At 32.8% G+C, this 19,662-nt stretch overlaps 1 protein-coding gene across 2 annotated transcripts in view; it reads right to left on the reverse strand.

Moving 5' to 3' along the window:
* Positions 1 to 19,662, reverse strand: part of TOP2B (DNA topoisomerase II beta) — a 58,135-nt gene that overhangs the window by 5,607 nt on the left and 32,866 nt on the right. For both annotated transcript variants that reach the window (XM_026496895.4, XM_026496894.4), the window contains exons 16-33: positions 18,912 to 19,021; positions 18,475 to 18,567; positions 18,273 to 18,387; positions 16,750 to 16,871; positions 16,404 to 16,552; positions 15,615 to 15,846; positions 13,909 to 14,043; positions 13,162 to 13,362; positions 11,990 to 12,185; positions 11,754 to 11,845; positions 8,734 to 8,889; positions 8,506 to 8,589; positions 7,519 to 7,713; positions 5,143 to 5,287; positions 4,754 to 4,915; positions 3,080 to 3,281; positions 1,659 to 1,738; positions 418 to 528 (exon numbers count right to left, since the gene is read on the reverse strand). In XM_026496895.4, coding sequence (XP_026352680.1) covers positions 418 to 528; positions 1,659 to 1,738; positions 3,080 to 3,281; positions 4,754 to 4,915; positions 5,143 to 5,287; positions 7,519 to 7,713; positions 8,506 to 8,589; positions 8,734 to 8,889; positions 11,754 to 11,845; positions 11,990 to 12,185; positions 13,162 to 13,362; positions 13,909 to 14,043; positions 15,615 to 15,846; positions 16,404 to 16,552; positions 16,750 to 16,871; positions 18,273 to 18,387; positions 18,475 to 18,567; positions 18,912 to 19,021 — 2,580 coding nt within the window. The remainder of the gene's footprint in view (positions 1 to 417; positions 529 to 1,658; positions 1,739 to 3,079; positions 3,282 to 4,753; positions 4,916 to 5,142; positions 5,288 to 7,518; positions 7,714 to 8,505; positions 8,590 to 8,733; positions 8,890 to 11,753; positions 11,846 to 11,989; positions 12,186 to 13,161; positions 13,363 to 13,908; positions 14,044 to 15,614; positions 15,847 to 16,403; positions 16,553 to 16,749; positions 16,872 to 18,272; positions 18,388 to 18,474; positions 18,568 to 18,911; positions 19,022 to 19,662) is intronic.

Below are 19,662 nucleotides of genomic sequence, written 5' to 3' on the forward strand. Positions count from 1 at the left end.
ATCTAAGGTTATGGATAAAAAAGAAGATACAAGACACAAAGAGAACCTCAACTGAACTGACCAATCATTCCAAATGAGGCGTGAAGATATGATCTACATGAGTAACACAAGCAGGCTACTAGCAAGACTAAATTTTAATCTATTTTACAACCTAACAACCACAGGGGACCTTACTAGAAAGTTATCTTTAGTAAAAATGAATGGGATTATTTTATAATTACAGCAGTTTTAAACTGAGATATTATACACATTTTAATAATTACCTCATATGGTTAGAAAACAAGAGGGATTTTCCTTATACGCATTTATACTATCTTCTACTAAAGTCCAAGTGCAGTTTCAAATTATATTAAATTTCCTTTAATATTAACTATAATCATTTATGCAATGCTTAACAACATCAAATATAGTACATACCCTTTTTAGCAGCTACTGTTTTACTTGGAACTTTATCTGTTTGTTTCAGACCAAATGATGGTGAAAAAACAGAGGCAGAATCTTCTTCATTACTGTCAAACTTAGCTGAATCTAAAAATTACAAAGTTTTTCAGTAAAGAGATTCTATAAGGACTAACTAATAGTTAAACTTTGATGACTTCTCTTTAGCTAGATAATTGATCTTATGAATTTCTACTTTGTCATCATATAGTCCATAATAAACAGCTGAAAACAAAAAAATGTAACAATGTTATATGTTCAAAAATGTTAACTCTTGTAAAACAATATAGAAATGCAGAGTAATAAAAATTCTTAATAGTCCCAAATGTTCATCATTTAAAACATAACTGGCCAACTCAAAAATACTGATTTATTTTAAAATGGAATATTAGAAAGTTCTCACTGTGATTATTTTAGTATCTATACATCTAATGTTATTAACCATTTCAGGAATATCAGTAATAACGTTCAAATCTAAGAGAGTAGTAACTTCATCTTTTAAAAACCAATTTTAAATCATTCAAGGTCAATTTAAAAGGCAGGTAGGCTTACCTTCAGTCTACTTTTACACCCAATTAATCAATCAATTCCTCCCTCCACTTCTCCCCTCCCTTCGTCAAACCAGAACAGGGACTCTTAAACTGTCCACTTGGATGTGATAGTTTTATATAATGTTTTGACATGCTGTCAAAAATGCCTATCTATATGCACAGAACATATACCAGACCTCTGTCTGTATGTGAGTGTGTGTATATACAAGACAGTTACGTCTACACAAATTGTTTTGACCTTAAAAATTCCACACACAAAAATACAGGCAATAAAAAGTATATACCCCAATTAAATCTGCTTTTATGAAAGTTTTAGTCTTTTAGCTACTACAGATTAATACAAATCTGAATATTAGTCCCTTTATAGTTTTTAAAAAACTGTCACATATACATTCACATTGCCATGAAAATCAAATTTCATGTTTCAAAATTTTTTCTTTTTCTCTATTAAAACACTATACCCACGTCCATACACTTCATGCACACATCTACCTTTCCATCTAAATGATTCTATATTGCCTATTTTGACCAATTTGTTGGTACTCATCTCAGGAAAAACAAATAAACCTTATTACGTTGAGGGAAATGTAAAAAAGAAGTATTCTACTCATAAAAAAGTCCATAGCGATAATACAGTAAGCAACCAATGAAAAGACTGAATGAGCATACCATCTTCTGACTTCTGAGAGTATGAAGGAAATGAGAAGAGAGTCCCAAAATCTTGACTTTTTTTGTCATGTGAAGATTTTCTATTAGAAAGAAAAATCAAACCACCACCATATGATTTAAATATATGGTTTCAACCTTGGTAAAGGATATATATAATATGGACTACGGGATTATAATTACAGTTCTCTCACTGGTCTTTGTTAAAGACAGGGCAACCAAACTTGATTTTTCTGTCTCATATACATAGGTGTACATACATACACACACAGACACCAGAAAAGCCAATGCTTTAACGTAAGAGAATGGAAGTTGAGCAAAAATTAGAGCCATTCAAAATATCGCTACATTAAATTTTATGATTAATAGAACTGTTCCAGAATTCAGCATCAGTAAATTATTGCCAAAAACCTGAGGAGAAGGTCTGAATCTCTGTCAGAGTCATCAGTAATCCTATTTCTGATCCAGACTCCACATGATAAAACACTTCTTTATAGTAAAGACCTTCCTTTAAAAATCTGAAATAGCTGTTGGGATGAGCACTGGGTGTTATACGCAACTAACGAATCATTGAACACTACAACAAAAACTTATGATGTACTATTTGTTGGCTAACTGAACATAATAAAAAATTTTAAATAAATAAATCTGAAATTGCTCACAAACTTCACATCCTACACATTAGTGTTTGATACTCTCTAGAGGCAAAAAAAAATAGTAATAATAAAAAATGAAAAATCAATCAAGGCCAAAGTTAGGGAAGAAAATTAAACCTCCCAGTTCTAAAGTTCTAGTAACTTCTCTGAACCATGTTGTCAGAGTATGTCCCAAAGGCCTGCTACCTATTTTGATAAAGTTTTACTGGAACACAGCTATGCTTGTTCATTTACATACTGTTCATGGCTGCTTTCCTGCTACAATGGCAACACAGAGTAGTTGGAACAGAGACCATACAGCCTGCAAAGCCTGAAATATTTTCTATAGAGCCCTTTATGAGAAAACAAAAACTGCCAGTCCATGCTATAAGATATAGCAAAGTTCAGTAAACAGCTGCAATCTTTTTTTAAATATTTTTTATATCTTTTGTTTTTGTTTTATTATTTTTTTGTTTTGTTTTTGATGTAAAGTTCCATGATTCATTACTTGCGTATAACACCCAGTGCACCATGCAATACGTGCCCTCCTTAATGCCCATCACCAGCCTATCCCATTCCCCCACCCCTCTCCCTCTGAATCCCTCAGTTTGTTTCCCAGAGTCCATAGTGTAAACAGCTGCAATCTTACCCAGATTTGTTCCTTTGTTAGGAGGACCTTACCTCGAGTGATGATAAATTCTGAGACAACAGCTTACTATGAGACCTTTGATAGATGTCTAAGTAACTAACTGCACCATATAACTGAACAGTAGTTGCTTCACTACTTACTCTGGAGTAGCTTTTGATTTGCCTGGTGAAAATGTATATTCATCTTTATCTAGGCCATCTGAAGGAACAAATTCATCTTCCCCATCATTTGTTATGGGAGATGCTTTAACTTTCAATTCCTCTAAATCATTATTGTCGTCGTCATCATCAGCATCATCATCCTCTTCTTCTGAGAAATCAAATGTGTACTTAGGCCTTTCAGCTAGGAGAAAAATAAAAGTGAAGGTTAAACTCAAATTCAACTTCATCCACATGACATATTATGAATAATGCATTTGAAAAATATTCCAGCTATCGCTAACACAAGAGAAAAAAAAAAGACAAGCATTCAGGAACAACAACAAAAAAAGAAGCCAACAACTTTGGCCTCAATTATTTTGATAATGTTAAGTGTTCATCTTGTTCTTCCCAGGAGGCAAATGGGGTAATGCTGCATATGGAAAGGAGAGCATAAACTAATGAGATTAATTATTAGGGTGCTGTTTGTCATACTTAACTCATAAATAGCAGGGAACTCATTGTATAAGTGACTACTAAGATTTCCCATTTCTACAATTACAAAAGACCAATTTTACTAGTCTTAGTGCTAAACTTTCTCTTAACCTCTTGCATAAAAACTTCTATCTTCTATTCACAGTAGTTTTACTATGAAATGACAGACAGTAATTCTTCAGATGAATGAGAAAAAAATAGATATAAACCCTAAGTATATTACTAAAACAATAATTTAATATAAAGCATAAAAGGTACAAACTATGGGGAAAGGCACATTGGTATAATGCAAGTTAACTTTTTTAATTTCTAGCATATACTATGGAATAAAATTTTTAAAACACCTGGTTGCCATGTAATTTTATACTTCATTTTACATGTATGATAAAGCCTAATACAATTCTGAAGCATCTAATTTAATAAATTCATTTTCACATAACTTATTCATGTTAATTCACCTACATACCTATGCACATTAGGAAAAGAAAGTCAATCACTGGTGATTAGAGAACCAAAGAATTTAAGGCCTGACATATAATTTAAAAAGCATGTCCCAGAGGTAAAATAACCATAATATGGTATCATTCATTTTAAGTAAATTAGGACTTAGTAAAATCTGATAAGAATCTATAAAATAGGACACTCAATTTTTAAGTATTTGAAGACTTCAAATTAGTGAATATTTAGAAAAGATAAAACTGCATACTTAACAATATAGAATAACAAAATGGTATCTTCATCCTAACTCTAGCACTGCAGTTACATTTATTATGGGATGTGCATGGAATCAAACTCCTAAAGTCATAGGAGGAAATTTTTCATGGGGGGAAAAAAATGAAACAGAAACAAAACTACAAAGCACTTCTATTGATCTATCACTGTTTAGTGTTCTATCAAGGTATTATTCCTACCAAACATCTTCAAACTACGGAGGGAATGTAATCCAAACTTTCTAATAAAAATAAGAAAACTTGATTAACTTTAGAGCAATTTATGTCCAACTTTGCTAAAAACATTCTGTAAAGCAATTTTTTTTGTCTTTGAGAACTGTAACTTCTGCTATACTAACAATTTAGTACTTTAATAGCACTGATAATACTAATAATACTAAATTACATGAGTAATATTAACTTGGTCAAACTATAATATACAACAAAATAAATATAAAATGTATCAAAATACCAGCTGCTCTCCTAAGCAACGAATCTCTTGGAATAACCACAGGTTCTGTTTCTTCCAAGTCACTTTCTGACTTGGATTCATCATCTGACCAAGGATTCCGTTTCTTCACTTTCTTTGCACTGGATTTACCAGCTGATGTAGGTGTTTTTCTCACCCTGGTACCTAAAGACAAAACAACAACAATAAAATATGTATCAATACTTATACAAATATCATTAGTAAAAATACAACTGTTAATAATGAAAGGTTAATTATAAAATAACAAGTGTTCATGAAAATTGAGAAATTATATCAACTATTAGAAGAAAAAAAACACGGTTAAAAAAAATTAGTAATACCCTGTACGTATATGTATTTTCTCACAAAAAAACTTTGTAACAATTCCTCACCAGGCTCCTTTTTCTCCCTTTTGGGTTTGGGACCTTTATTTACAGGAGCTGAAGGGATCAACGCCTCTTCTCCAGTACCCTCTACCGGTGTTCCACTGAATTCTTCATCATATTCTACTTTTACTGCTGTGGTATCAAGATCACCCTACACAGTAAACAAACAAACAACAAGTAAGAATAAAAATTAACACCATACATTTTAGAGATACACTTCCAGCTATAGATCACTTCTTCATATCAGATAAGTAAAAAAATAATAAAATGTGATTCTACTGAGGTTCAAACAGAGGACAGTGATCAGACCATATTTTACTTTATCTATAGCAAATGATACTGCTTACCATGCTAATATTCTGATACACTCTATGAGATGACAGCTACTTAAAAGCAACTGTAAAAAATAAGAAGGCCCCTTTTGATTAGCAAAGGGACTTTCAAACCAATAGCAAAACACACCAAAGGGTACGGGCAAAATAAGTTCCTATAGTTCAGGCCTCTACATACTAGAAAACATCAGATTACTGAAGGAAGATAAGCAACACTTGCCATGCACTGCTAGGCATTAGTCAAAGTCTCCCTACCCTAAGATTATTAAAAGACAGAGAAAGACACAAGGACAAGTCACTGTAATACAAATACAAATAACAAATATGGAGGGAGGTGTAAAAGTAACCCGTGGGGAGAAGTGAGCAACTCTGCCCAGAGAAAGGTCAGGAAAGAGTCCATGGAGAAGGAGCCTTTCTAATTAGGTTTTGAAGAATCACGTATGTTTGCTAGGTGAGGCAAGAGAAGGAAGAAGAGCATCCCAGGCAAAAGACACAGAGGCACGATCGCCACGTTGTATTTACGGAATTACAAATAGTCGGCTAGGATTCAAGGAAAGGCAAAGAGGAATAAGTAGCCACACAGAAACATAGGGAGGCATGCAGTTGCTACATCACTGAATACCAGAATCTGTGTGTTGTCATTGGGGTGTCACTGAAAACTTTTAAGCATTTGTGCAATAATCAGACTTATATTTGGAAATATCACTTGGGTAGTAAGAGACCAGAGAGAGATGAATGAAGTGGAAAAAAGTACACATGGTAAGATCACTAGAGATAGGAAGACTAAGAAGAACACTTTCATCAAAGAAAACTTATGGAATTCTAAAACAGTATCAATGGGTACAAAGATAAGAGGGTGGATTTTGGAATTGCTTCACAGGCAGTCAGTAGGATTTAGTTACTGATTAAATGAGCAAGTCTCAGGTTTTGGAGTTGTTAGTGATGGCTAATAAGGCACAGAGGTAGAAGAGGTCTTGAAATCAGGATAATGGGCTCAGCTTCAGATATGTGAAGTTTGAGGGGCTTTGGGCATTCAGGTGGCTTTATTACCCTGGCACTCCTGAAAACGTTACAGCTTAGGGACATAGATTTAAGAGTCATCAGTGTGAGTGAAAAAAGCTCTGGGCATAGATGAGGTTACTTGAGACCATGTAAGGTAAAAAGAAGAGTGCTAAGAACAAACACCAACTGAAAAGGAGAGAAGTCATTTCCTAAGGAGGAACCTGTGTATGGTAGGAAGCTAGGTAAGAGGGAAATAGTATAGATGTCAGTTTATCAGAACAGAAGAGAGCGATCTCTCTGGTATCAGAATGTTCCTATGCTTTCAAATATTTGTTCAGTATAGAGAACTCTCCAACCTCTCACTCCAACTCTGAGGCTCATTTCCCAAGCTCTAATTAGACTACTGGACATATCTACATATCCCCTGGGTTCTAAAATCAACCTGCCGAGAAAAATCTGCCTCTCTCTTTCAAACCAGCATGCCTCCTCTTTCCTCAACTCTAAACAGCCCTCTCGGTGTTTCGTTCTTCTGGCTAACTCTTGCCCAAGCTGCTGGAGGGTAGGTAAGTCCCATACGTTTAAATCCTCAATAGCACCAGTCAATGCCAATGACATAAGAGGTGCCTGGTAATTTTTTTTAACTAAAAGCAATAACAAATAAATAGTAAAAATAGCTTACTTTGAAAACCATACAGTCCCTTTTCTGATTATGAGACTTCTTAAATTGGTCATAATGTAGAACTAAAGTTTCATTTTTAAGCTGATACACTTTTTTGGTTGTTGCTCCATGATTTTAAGGTAGAATGCTGCTGAATAGAGTATTTCTACCTCTCATTTTCAAAACAGAATCAACTAAGTAACTCTTCACGTATATGTGGATCCCTGACTTAACGTTTTCTTTCTGTGGACCAACTGCTCTCATAGAGCAAATGACTTCCTATCACAGTGAAATATATTAGAAAGAAAGCATGACTTAAGCACACAGTAAAATTAAAATACATATATACATCATTATGAAGATGGAATCTACCAACGAGCTAAAACATACCTTTTTCTTCTTCAGCAACTTTTTGCTGGCATCTGCCTTCATAGCAGTAATTTCAGGAACTATTCTTCTTCCATAAGGTGAGGGCATTGTCTCTTCCAATTGAAGTTTCTTCACCTTAGGTTTGCCAACTTTACCTTTTATTGCTTTTCCAGCCATTCCAGCCAGAATATCCTCTCGTTCTTGCGCTTCCACTTTCTGAAGTATAATTATAAAGGGAGCAAGGGGAAGAGGGTGGGAGCATAAACAACTCATTAGAAAAGATAATCACTACTGCAAAAGAAATTAAAACTAGTATCAATTAAGGAATAAACCTTTCCTTTCAAATGATCTAATCTAAAATAAATGTTAAAAAAAAAAAAAAAAACCACACAATAATTCTAAGTCAAAAGACCTGGGTTGTAGACCCAAGTCTGTCTAACTAGCTTCTCATTTGTAAAACAAGGGGGAAATAACTAAACGACCTATATGGTCCCTTCTAACTCTAAGATCCTATGGTATGCTGGGCAATTTTAGATAAAGTTTACATGTTCTACCTTTCTCTACATTAAAAAAAAAACAGAATTCTACCTGGAGAAAACTAAATTATAAAAAAAAATATTAAAATTGCTGTTGTAAGCCTAAAGACACTATCCTTTTACTTTGTAAAAATCAACATACCTACAATCATATATATTTTGTTCTTATTTCTTTAGGGGAAAAGAGACTGAGTCAATGAGCTATTTTGAAGTCAGTTAAGAAAATTTAACTGAAAGAAAGTATCAAGATGCAATTTATTCTAAACTCCAACTCTGTATGTTTTTACATCCATCTACACCAGACAGATCGTTTCTTTGTAACTTCACATGGCTAGAAGTTTAATCCTAATGTGGCTTATAAACACACTGACCTTTACAGAATTAAAAGAAACTGAAATAATAAAGAAGAATTTTCATTCTTATTTCATAAACATTACTTTTCCAAATATATTTTAATGGAGACTTAACCTACATCCAGTTCTTCAACAAATGCTGCTAAGTCTTCTTTCCAAAGATCTGAAGGAGATTTTCTTTTAAGATCATTGACCTCTCGCCCCTATAATAAGAAAGTAGTATAATTTAAACATTCAGTAACTTAATAATTTATACAGGGTAAATCAAAATACTTCTTTTTGGAAAAAATAAAGAAATGGATAATACTGAAATAGTTTCAAATTATTTAACCCACAAAAGTTCATACTTTTGAATCTCTCTGTTTAATCAGTTCTTCAACTTTTTCTTTAGTAAGAGACCACAGAGACATATTTAAAATATAATTAAAATCGGGGCCTGAAGGAGTTCCTGAATCAGAGGAACTATCATCATGCTGGTTTTGTGTTTCTTCCTCTTCTGCTGCCTGTAAAAAATAATAAACTTTATATTAAAGTCCTGTATCAAATCAATGCTGAATTTTACTGAATATTGAGTTAAAAATTCCACAAATGCTATACTCTTAATACTCTATCTTAAGGGTGGTTGGGGTTCTTTTAGATTATCTGCAGGATTATCTATAAAAATGTATTTCCTGTAAAAAGTTTTCTAAAAACACAACAGTAAGTCTTCAAAAGGAATGGGTATATTCACTCCCCATTTATCTAGGAATCTGATGAAAAATTAACTGCTTTGCCCAGGCACTAAGTCATGAAATAAGAAGATACCACATATCTTGAAATTAATAGAGTGGTACTAATGTTTTATCACTGCATCTTGTCAGACTTTTATATTGATAAGCAAATGAACAATTTGAAATCCAAAATAAGTATACTTATGGAGAATGTTTTACAGTTGTAATATAAATATGCTAAGGTACAGTCACTCGTTAAGTATGGTTTCTTAATAAAAATTCTCTAAAGCAAGAATACTCATGCATGAAGAGAAAGTTCAATTAAGAATTTAATAGCTGGTAAGTTAGAGAAAGAATTGAGGGGTATTCTAAAATTTTATTTATAAGGTCTTTTTTCACAGGAAAGATTACAATAAAAAAATCTTCTTATGCTAGTATTAAATTTCAAAATCCAGTGAATTTAATAGAAGTTATTATAGGTGACATCACCTCTAAGATTTTTAAAATTACAACAGCCATTAAATAAAACTGCATTTAAATTATTTAAGGCACTCAGATATTTAAAAATGACTGAGTTAACCGTGACACTCCATGAAACAAAAAGTTCACTTTTGGTAACCAAAAAAGAAAAAAAATTGTTTTCAATTTAGTTTAAAATTATCAGTAAAATAATGTATATATATACAAAGTAAAGTTTAGTGTACTTTAGAAGGGATAAAAATAAAAATTGCAAAGCAACATGCTTCATTACATAAACAAAACTATGAATTCAATTAAGCAACAATAGCCAAATAAATGCTGTTGCTGAGTTGATCAATGACTAATAAGTACCTAGGCAAATAGTACTTGCAACAAATTAATAAATTCTACCATTTTTAAAAATTCTTCATGAAACAGTGTGTTTCTTTGGAATATTTAAATTGTTACAGTACTATTAAAATATAATTAAGGTGTCATAAAATCCTGTTTAGATCCATACTTTAGAACTCTACTTGCTCTAGGTTTTGATGACACCCAAAGTATTAATTAACACTCAATGAATATATGTGTATTATCATTGTTAACATGAAGATAACTAAGCATATTTTCAGAAATCAAGAAAAATAAACTTTTCAAGTTCCAATGACAGAATTCTATTATGTTTAAAAAAAAAACTCTAATCTCATAATTATCTGCTTTATAATTCTCTCCTCTCCAACTCTATACAATAGGACACTCTTATAAGAGCAGCTCCTTTTGTTACCTTAACCCCCAAAGTGAACACATGGCCAAGATGCTGAGAAAATTTTGATGGTGACAATAAAATTATTGAAACCAACCGCTAGGTTTTACCCATGAAGTCTACTTCCACTGGAAGGGCATCCTCAAACCCTACATACCTTTACCTTTTAAAACTAAGCATTAAATTTACTAGCTTACTAGTTAATATTTTTTAAGATATAGTTTAAACCAACAATCATACAGAAGGGCAAGCAGTATATAAACCATATCTGGGATTCAAAAATGCAGTAAAATACGTTGAAAGGAAAGCAAAGTGCTTGGATCATCTTAATTTTGAATACTCCCCATCTTATCCTACCCCATTTTCCCCAAACAATAAATAAGCCTATTATCTTAATATGTAATTGCTAAGTATATAATTTATTCCAATTTTACTCGCTCTAATATCTGGCATTCTACTGACTATTCAAAATTTCAAAAAGTTTGAATAATATAAACCAAAGCAGCATGTCAATACAGTTGATAAAAAATACGGAAAACATTGTGGGTTGAGAATTCATAATGTAAGGAAGTTTGAAGTTTCAGTTTAAGTTATGTCATATAATCATAACTGCATTTTTTAAGGATAACATCAGTATCATATATACACTACATTCCAATTAAGTAAAAAATTAGTCATTTCCATAATTTTCTTCCTTTTGTACATCTGTGTTCTCAATCACAATGCTGTATTGCCTTTTTAAATTTTTCTTTTAATTATACACAACGGCAAGAAACTAATTCTTGAGAAGAATCTCAAAGTTTCAATATTCCATTCACTTAATACTAGTACTTTATGATCTGAAATGGACAATTTAATTAATAAAACATCAGACTTTTAATCTGAAGTTGCAGGGTTTAAATCTCTAGTCAAAGATCTAAGCACAGGGTAGAGCACATACTTGGTGCTCAATAAACACTATAATATTGAACATGTTGTCTCTAGTCTTCCCAGCATAAACCGAAAACAGACCAAGTGAATGGTGACGGGATACCATACTATGACCACAGACCAGTGTGAAATGATTTATGTGCTACCAGTGTAGTTCCCAGATAGTACACATGCACCTCACAAAAACCACCACCACAAACAACTAACACCCTTTAATGGCAGGCTCAGAAAAAAGGCCAAGGAGACTGAGCTACCTTCTCACACCTGGAGTCATTTCTCCAGGCCCTGGTTGAGTCACACTGGCAAAGTGCTTTGTGGTGGGTGTGCACTGCAAATTCCTGTACTGTATCTGTTCTGTGGATAAACAGAAGACTTCAGTCTCCGAACAGACAACTCGGCACCTTTATAGCAGTACTAAATTTAAAATTTAGGGACTGGGTTTTTTGTTTGTTTTGGAATTTGCTTTTAAAAGCTTCTCTGAATGTCTTGTTCTGCAAATGATTACCTTTTCTTGTGCTTCTTTCCAGGCTTTCACTGGGTCAGATTCATAACCTCTCTGGACTAACATTTGAATCAAATCTTTCTTTGACCTATTCTCTATGTGAGGGAAAAATAAAGTTAGGATCAAGAAAAGAGATTCAATTTGTATTTGTTTATATTCTACTGATAAAAATGTCTTCTATTAATAAAGATTTTTTTCCATTTTAACTAATGCTTAAATTTTTAAAGGTTGCATCTTACCTATAGTAATTTTTCCTTGTATCTTCTCTAAAATGAAACGGGCTTGATTGTTAAGCTTTGTAGACTCTGCTCCCAACATTCCTACAAGCCACTCCTTACGTAAACCATAATAACTTAATCGTAAATCAAAGAATTCTTTCAAAATGTCTTGCACGGTTTCATACTTCTTGAGACATCCCATATGATCAAAGAGTACCTAAGAAAAACAAAGTTTCTGAAGATGACATAAATCTGTACTGGTATTTTTAACTTGTATGACATCTACAGTATTCAATATAACACACTTAAATGAACACACACCATCCCTAAAAGCTGTTAAACAGAACCAAAACTATTAAGTACCTTTCGGTAAATACTCTTTTGGTGACTCCAAGAAACTGATAAATTCTCAAAACTATGAAAATATTTAAAATAATTTTGAAAATAAAAATAGGTCCTTTAAAACATGTTCTAATTAAAAATGGCTATAAAACTAAGAAATTTTTTTCAAACTAAAAACATTCTAAGTTTACAAATGTTAAATTTTAAAGTTCTCTCTCCCTCATATACTCAATAGATGTGTACTTGTCTCTTTTTGTTTATAATTATGCTATAATTCATTCAAACTTTCTCAATTTGGAGGAAAATTTTACTTCTTCTCTATCCTTTTTCTCCTTTTTTCTATCTGTCTTTCTTAACAGATGATGGCAGTTTGTCTCAGCCACCGTGCTACTGGATTTTTTCTTTATGTCTATAAAGCTAATTTGGAATGGAAGGAGGGTAATCACACATGTTCACTTTCTACCTTTCTCTCCAATTATATACAAACACAAATATACAAGTTTAATAAAGCAGATCAGAATTATGGGGAGATAAGTACTCCACAATTAAAATGCTTATAGAGACAGGCTAAGGAACATGAAAATCCTGCACCAATCACTCCTGTAACTTTCAGTCAGTGTGTATATCCCATGTGCTCAGGCCCAGATGCACAAATGGAGAGTTGGGATTAAGGGTAGTGGATACTGTAGTGGATAATAATCTAAAGGAATGCACCTTTAGATTCTTCATCAAATATATAGGGGGAAAACCATTCAGACTTACTACAGCCACAACCATCATGAAACCAATTATAAAAATTCTACTTATGGCATGGAAGAAGCATTAAGTGAATAGTAAATCTAATCAATTACCATGGAATTACAAGTAAGAGTAGTCTGAAGTTTAAAAACTTTGTGCAATCCAGCAGCTTCTGCTTGTGCTAGCTTCTCTTCAGTCATTTTCACCACAAATTTCACAGTTGTATCAGTATGATATTCTTTATAATCAGAAATTAATGCCGGTGTTTTATCTGTTCCATTTAGCATAGGTTCTAAAACCTGTTCTTTGTATACCTATAAAAGATTTAAAAATAAGTAATCTTTTCCTGACACACACCCATGTTCTCATACTACAAGTCATGCAATTTTTAGATATTCCCAACTCTGATGGGTTTTTCTTTTTGAAAAACCTCCCTATCATCTGCCCAGACACTACAGAGGACAATATATGGGGCTCTCAATGGTGAAAGAAGATATACAACATAATGGTTCTGATTTGCTCATACACCAAAGGGCAAGGAAAAGGCCGAGAGTATGAAGAGGATCACATCAACTACATCTGACAGGAGATGACATGCATACTTTTAGATCTGTAACAGCTGATACTGACATGAATTTCTTGACCATATTTATGAGGGTTCCAAGCTGGCTTAAGTCACTCTACATTTAGAGAAATTAAACTTTTAAATTACTATTTGAATATTCAAAGCACAAATTTAATTGGATGGGTCAAAAATGTATATAGGAATTTTTAACACTATACTAACAATGACGAATCATATTCTTACCAGAAAGCACTGCACTGCCCTCCTGACAGGCAGCTAAAATACGTCTACTAACCTGTGTCCAAGTTCTAACTGGAAGCTCTGTAATCTCTACTGTGTTTCTATCCACCACAAATATTTCACCACTGACAGCATACTGGTTTTGACCAAGCTCTTGGATGGTTCCTTTGAAGTTTTTGTAGTTCGGAAGCTGCAGAGGAAAATAAAAATAACTTAAGGCCCTGACTTCTCTCCTAACTGCCAGTATAATATTTGAATGCCCCTTAATCTATGGTCTACTGCTACTAACAGATTAACATGACTGAAACTCAATTCCTCATCCTTAATAATCCATCTCCAAATAATCACTTAATCTTGAATTCATAGCTTCTGTTAATATAATCTCAGCATCTCCCAATCTCAAAACCTTAGCTTTGGGCACCTGGGTGGCTAGTCTGTTAAGTGTCTGCCTTCGGCTCAGGTCATGATCTCAGAGTCCTGGGATACCACCCAGCCTCAGGCTCCCTGCTCAGTGGGCAGTCTGCTTCTCCCTCTCCTCTGCTCCTCCCCCCTGCTCTTGCACACACTCTCTCTGTCTCAAATAATCTTTAAAAAAAAAAAAAAAAAAGCCTTAGCATCATCTTTCCTAGTCTCTTTAGAATATCTTTAGAATATTTTTTTCAACCTATTGCCTCTATACCTCCTTCTCCCCTAGATTAATAATCCTTTAAAATCTAACTCCTTGGATGTTATATTGAAAGCCTTCCACAGTCTGGGCCCAATCTTTCTAAATTTTTTCCAATAATTTGCCTTCCAGACCACTACTCTTCTTCCATACCCTGTTCGATTTTGAATATTCTTACATATATATGTATATGTATCTATATACACATATAAGTATCTATCCATATATATATACATACTAAGCACATGAAAAGCATGTATTGACCAAATAGATTGTCTTAACATTCTAAAATATATCTGAAAGAATTAAAACACTATAATCATAAAGCATTCTATGCTTCTATTAGAAATATTTTAAAGTACTTTAAAGTATTTAAGGAGAAAAACAGATTTTAAATCACACAATGTTTTATTTTAAAATATAAGAATGGAATAAAACTTGGAGAGAAATACAGAAAAATATGAAGTTTGTTTCCATATGCTGGTTTTAGTATTTTTTCCTCTTTGCTTATTTATATTTTCTACAATGCACACTACCATTTTTGTAATACAAATACACTTTAAGTGTATCATGATAAAGGGAAATTTCCAGATGATATTAAATCACATAGAAAAGGGGAGGACACTTATTTGAGAAGTTTTTCTTGGAGGGAGTTTGGGGCAAAAACAAGCACAGTGGAGGATATAAGGGCAAAAATTTTTAAAAATCGGGATACATTAAAATATATACAATGTGTTTTTAAGATTCCTTACAACTCTAATATGACTTAGTTTGAGAACAAAAACAAATTGCATATAATTTTGTCATAAAAACATTATTCTCTATATCATTTAGATATTTGAAAACCTGAAATATGAGCTATTTTTAATTTTCAGTACAGTTTTTCCCCATAATCCTTATCTACAGGCTTTTTCCAAAGCTTATATCTTTTACTATAAGCTCATATCAAATTACACACTAATGAGGTCTTTATTTGTCTGCAATATGTTCCAAAATGCAGATGGTTCCATTAACTTTTCTAAAATGACTGGACTTTGTAGTTCATACATTATAATTTGTTAAATAAACAATATAAGCAATAAGTTCTAAATAATTACCATAGGATGAGGATCCAAGCCATCTAGCATTCGTCTGACATTGTTCACAATTTCCCTAGCATCATAGTTGGGTAGTTTACAAGCCCATCCAGTACCAATGCCCTCAGCACCATTTATTAAAACCATGGGAATAATAGGAATATACCACTCAGGCTCAACACGTTGATTATCATCATAAAGGAATTTAAGCAGGTTGTCATCCACAGCAGGAAAAAGCAGTCTTGATAAAGAGCTAATGAAAAGAAAAAAATATGGAAAAATGTCCTGTTTTAGGAAATAAAACTTTCTAGATAATTAAAAACTTTACATTTCAAAAATTAAGAAAAATGCTTTTTTAAAATTTTGATTACATGTACTTAACAATACAGTTTACCTAAACTTACACCAGAAAGCTACAGAAATAAAATAAGCACAAAAGGCAGAAAGCCAGAATAAAACAGCCCTATTTTACTTATGCGCTTACTTACTAGCCCACCTAATTTCTTAGTATTGATAAATCATGTTTTATGGATTTCCTCTTATACTGACTAAACCCTAAAACCCTTCTTCAGCCTAAAAAGTAAAGTTGGACCAGAAAAAAATCGTTACATTAATTAGGACTGGTTTCACTAATAACTCACAAGCACTGAGATCGACAAACTTCATTCTATTTGCAATCAAATAATTTAGAACATTTACCCTCAAAAGAGTACCCAATCATCTCTCCATATTTATAATTCTATTAAACATTTAGTTAGTTCCAATATACTTCAAATAGAACTTTATACCACTGTATCAGCAAACTGTTACCTTAACATTGTGAAAATATAACGAGGGCTTGCAGCATCTTTGCCACCATGAAGCCGAGTTCCAAACTGACCAATAGGCTGAAGCAAGTTAATGTTGTTGCTTCCCACAAAGTTCTGAGCCAAATTCACAATCGTCATCATCAATGCTTGCTATAGCATAGAAACAGAATATAACATTAATATTCTAAATTTTCTATACATATTCTCTAATTTTTATTAAAATCCAAATTCTTGATTCTCTTACATTTCCAGAGAACTTATAAAAGAAAAAATACTTTATTATGCTTAATTATCATTCTTCATGCCAGTAAGTATAGTTTTGAACTGATTACAATCTTAATGCTTACTTCTCCATGATGATAAGCAGACATTTCCGCAACAGATCCAGCCAACTGGGCAACTTTTACTTCACGTTTATCATTCCTCTTGAAACAGGTAAATAAAACTTTTCGTTGTCCTGGTTTAAAACCTATTTTTTAAAACGAACAACACTCTTTTAAAAATATTACTCCAGATATAGTTGAAATGTTTCTTTTAATGACAACAATGTACTATATATTCAAGAGAAAAAAAGCAAAGATATAGTTTGCTTTCGAAAAATAACTAAAATTGTTACTTGAGATTCTGTAACACAGTAAGTACAGAGTAACATGTTTTTATACCATCTCAGCCTATTCCAAAAGTAAGGTGCCAGGTAAAAGACCACCCCTTCCGGTCTTAAAGAAATGCTCAATGGCACCAAATCCCTTTCACAGGAGTTGCCGAGTTCCCAAACATTCATACACCCAAAATGTCTGGTTGTAACTCAAGTAGTATAACCATCAATGAGCCTAAAAAGTATATTATTAGAGTATCCCAAATCAGAAAACCCTTATAAAGAAGAGATGGGTTGTGACAGTTAAGAATGCAGGCTTTAGAATCTCACTGATCTGTACACTCTTCTCAACTTGGCCATTTACTATTTGACTTTTTGCAAATTACTAAACCAATAGTCTCAGCATCCTCATCAGTGTAAGAGAAATAATTACCTTCCTAACAGGGTGATCATAAGGATTACATGAGATAATGCAAGCAAAGCATTCTGCTTCCTTATCATTCTTCTTGCTCTAGGCCAATGAGCACAGTAATAAACTTTTCAGTATATGCTAGCTATCATCATCATCGTGGGCTCAGAGCATGGTAGAAACAAGATGACAAAATATGGCCACTTTCCTTGAGAATTTTATAATCTAATTGAGGAGGCAAAATTGACACAAGTAAAATAAGAGGCACACAATATTGGAATAGAAGTTTAGGCATCTGAAACCAATTTAGACTGCAATTGTTAGAGAAGATTTCATAGAAAGGATGTAACTTAAAGCTGAATTAGATGGATGGATAGAACCATCTGCTATTAGCTAAAAACTCAAGTAACACAAAGATCAACCTGCTAAAAATTATAAAACAAAAATTAAATATTTCTAGATAGAAGACAAAAATCTGCTCTATCGGATAACAGTTTCTAAATATTTTTTTGGCAAGTTTAATAAGTTAGGTTTGGGGTACCAAGTGTTTTTAAAATTTAGTCTCAGGTAACTATTTTCAAATTTATAAAAATCCCATTTTATTTTATATTTTTTAAAGTCTGCAATGAACCTGGGGCAAAAGTTTTAAGAACTGGCTTTAAGGTTAATTTTCCTGAAAAGCTTAAAAAAGAGCTTAAGGGATTCAAATTAAGAAATAGGAAAGATTTCCGTCCTACCAAAGGATCTCAAAAACGAATTCAGAATTTTAAATTTTATTATAAGAATGGCTTAGAGTACATGAAATTAACATATACTCAATAACTATATACAAAAGTGAGAGAGATTTTAAAACAAAAGCTACTTACCATCAACAAGAGATGGTATAGATCTTTCATTGTCTGAGTTTGAGAAGAGAATCAATTCCTTGTTGATGAAATCATTGTAAGTCAAATGCTTTGTTGCTGTACCATACAAAAATTGCTAAGAGAAAAGTTACATAGCAACATTGTCATTATTCCTGCATGAATTTTAGTCTCTTCCCCCAGACCACCACTCTTTATGACTAACCTCTGGTAAGCCATGTAACCTACGCTGTCTCCGGTCTTCCATGAAATTTGTTAACCATTCTTTTCTGTCATCAATCTTCTTTTTACTGAATGCCTGAAAGATTCCAGGTAACAATTTCACACATTAAAAATTAAATGAATTTCATTATACGATTAAAATTTATAAAGGCAAAGAACTAATTATTAATTTTTCAGAAATTGAGTTTTTTTCCCCAATAGGCTTTTGCCAAAAATAAACTTGAACAGAAGTCTTTCAATTAAAGAACTTTGAAAGCAGAGCATAATCTGTGTGTGAGACTAGGGTAAAGAAACGCTAAGATTAACTAGTTTGGGCAGCAGAGTTCAAAAGAGACTTACAGAAAACCAAGACTAGGAAGAAAGGTATGACAGCAAGAGGGATGGATATCTGGAAAAAAATTTTTTAATTAACTTGATTACCAAGGTAATGGCAGCATCATCTTCGGGACCAGCATATCTAAACAAGATGCGGTGCCTTTCCATATCAGCAAAATATTCCTTTGCTTCTTTGGCTGTACTGGTACCCAACCCTGCACAATTTAAAAAATAAAATTGGAAAAAATCCAGACAGAGATGACAAATACTATATGAGCTCACATGTAGAATCTAAAAAGTTGAACTCATAAAAGGAAAGTAAAATGGTAGTTGTCAGGGACTGGGGAGAGGGGGAAATGGGGAAATGCCAATCAAAGAGTACAAACTTTAAATTGTAAGGTGAATAAGTTCTGAGGATTTAATGTATAGCATGGTGCTTACAGTTAATAATACTATACTGTATACTTGAAAATTGCTGAGAGAGCTCTTAAACGTTCCCTCCATACACACAAAAAATTAACTATGTGAGGTGATGGATATGTTAATTAATTTGTGGTAATCAGTTTACAACATATACATATATCAAATCATGTTGTACACTTTAGATATGTGTAATTTTGTCAATTCTTCAAAAAAGCTGAAAAAATTTACATGAATTATGAACATTAATGGCTGTTTAAAACCATTAGGTGAAAAGCTGATGGATCAAGCTGGCAACTGTACCAACAGATCAATTTTAATAGACAAAGAAAAATCAGACATTACACGCTTCCTGATGTAAATATACAATACCACCTGTTAAATGTTTTTGCCACATAAATCTAACCCAAATCTGTATCAAGCCTCCAATTTAACT

Source organism: Ursus arctos, unplaced genomic scaffold (assembly GCF_023065955.2).
Source record: "Ursus arctos isolate Adak ecotype North America unplaced genomic scaffold, UrsArc2.0 scaffold_20, whole genome shotgun sequence".
NCBI classification, from domain to species: Eukaryota; Metazoa; Chordata; class Mammalia; order Carnivora; family Ursidae; genus Ursus; species Ursus arctos.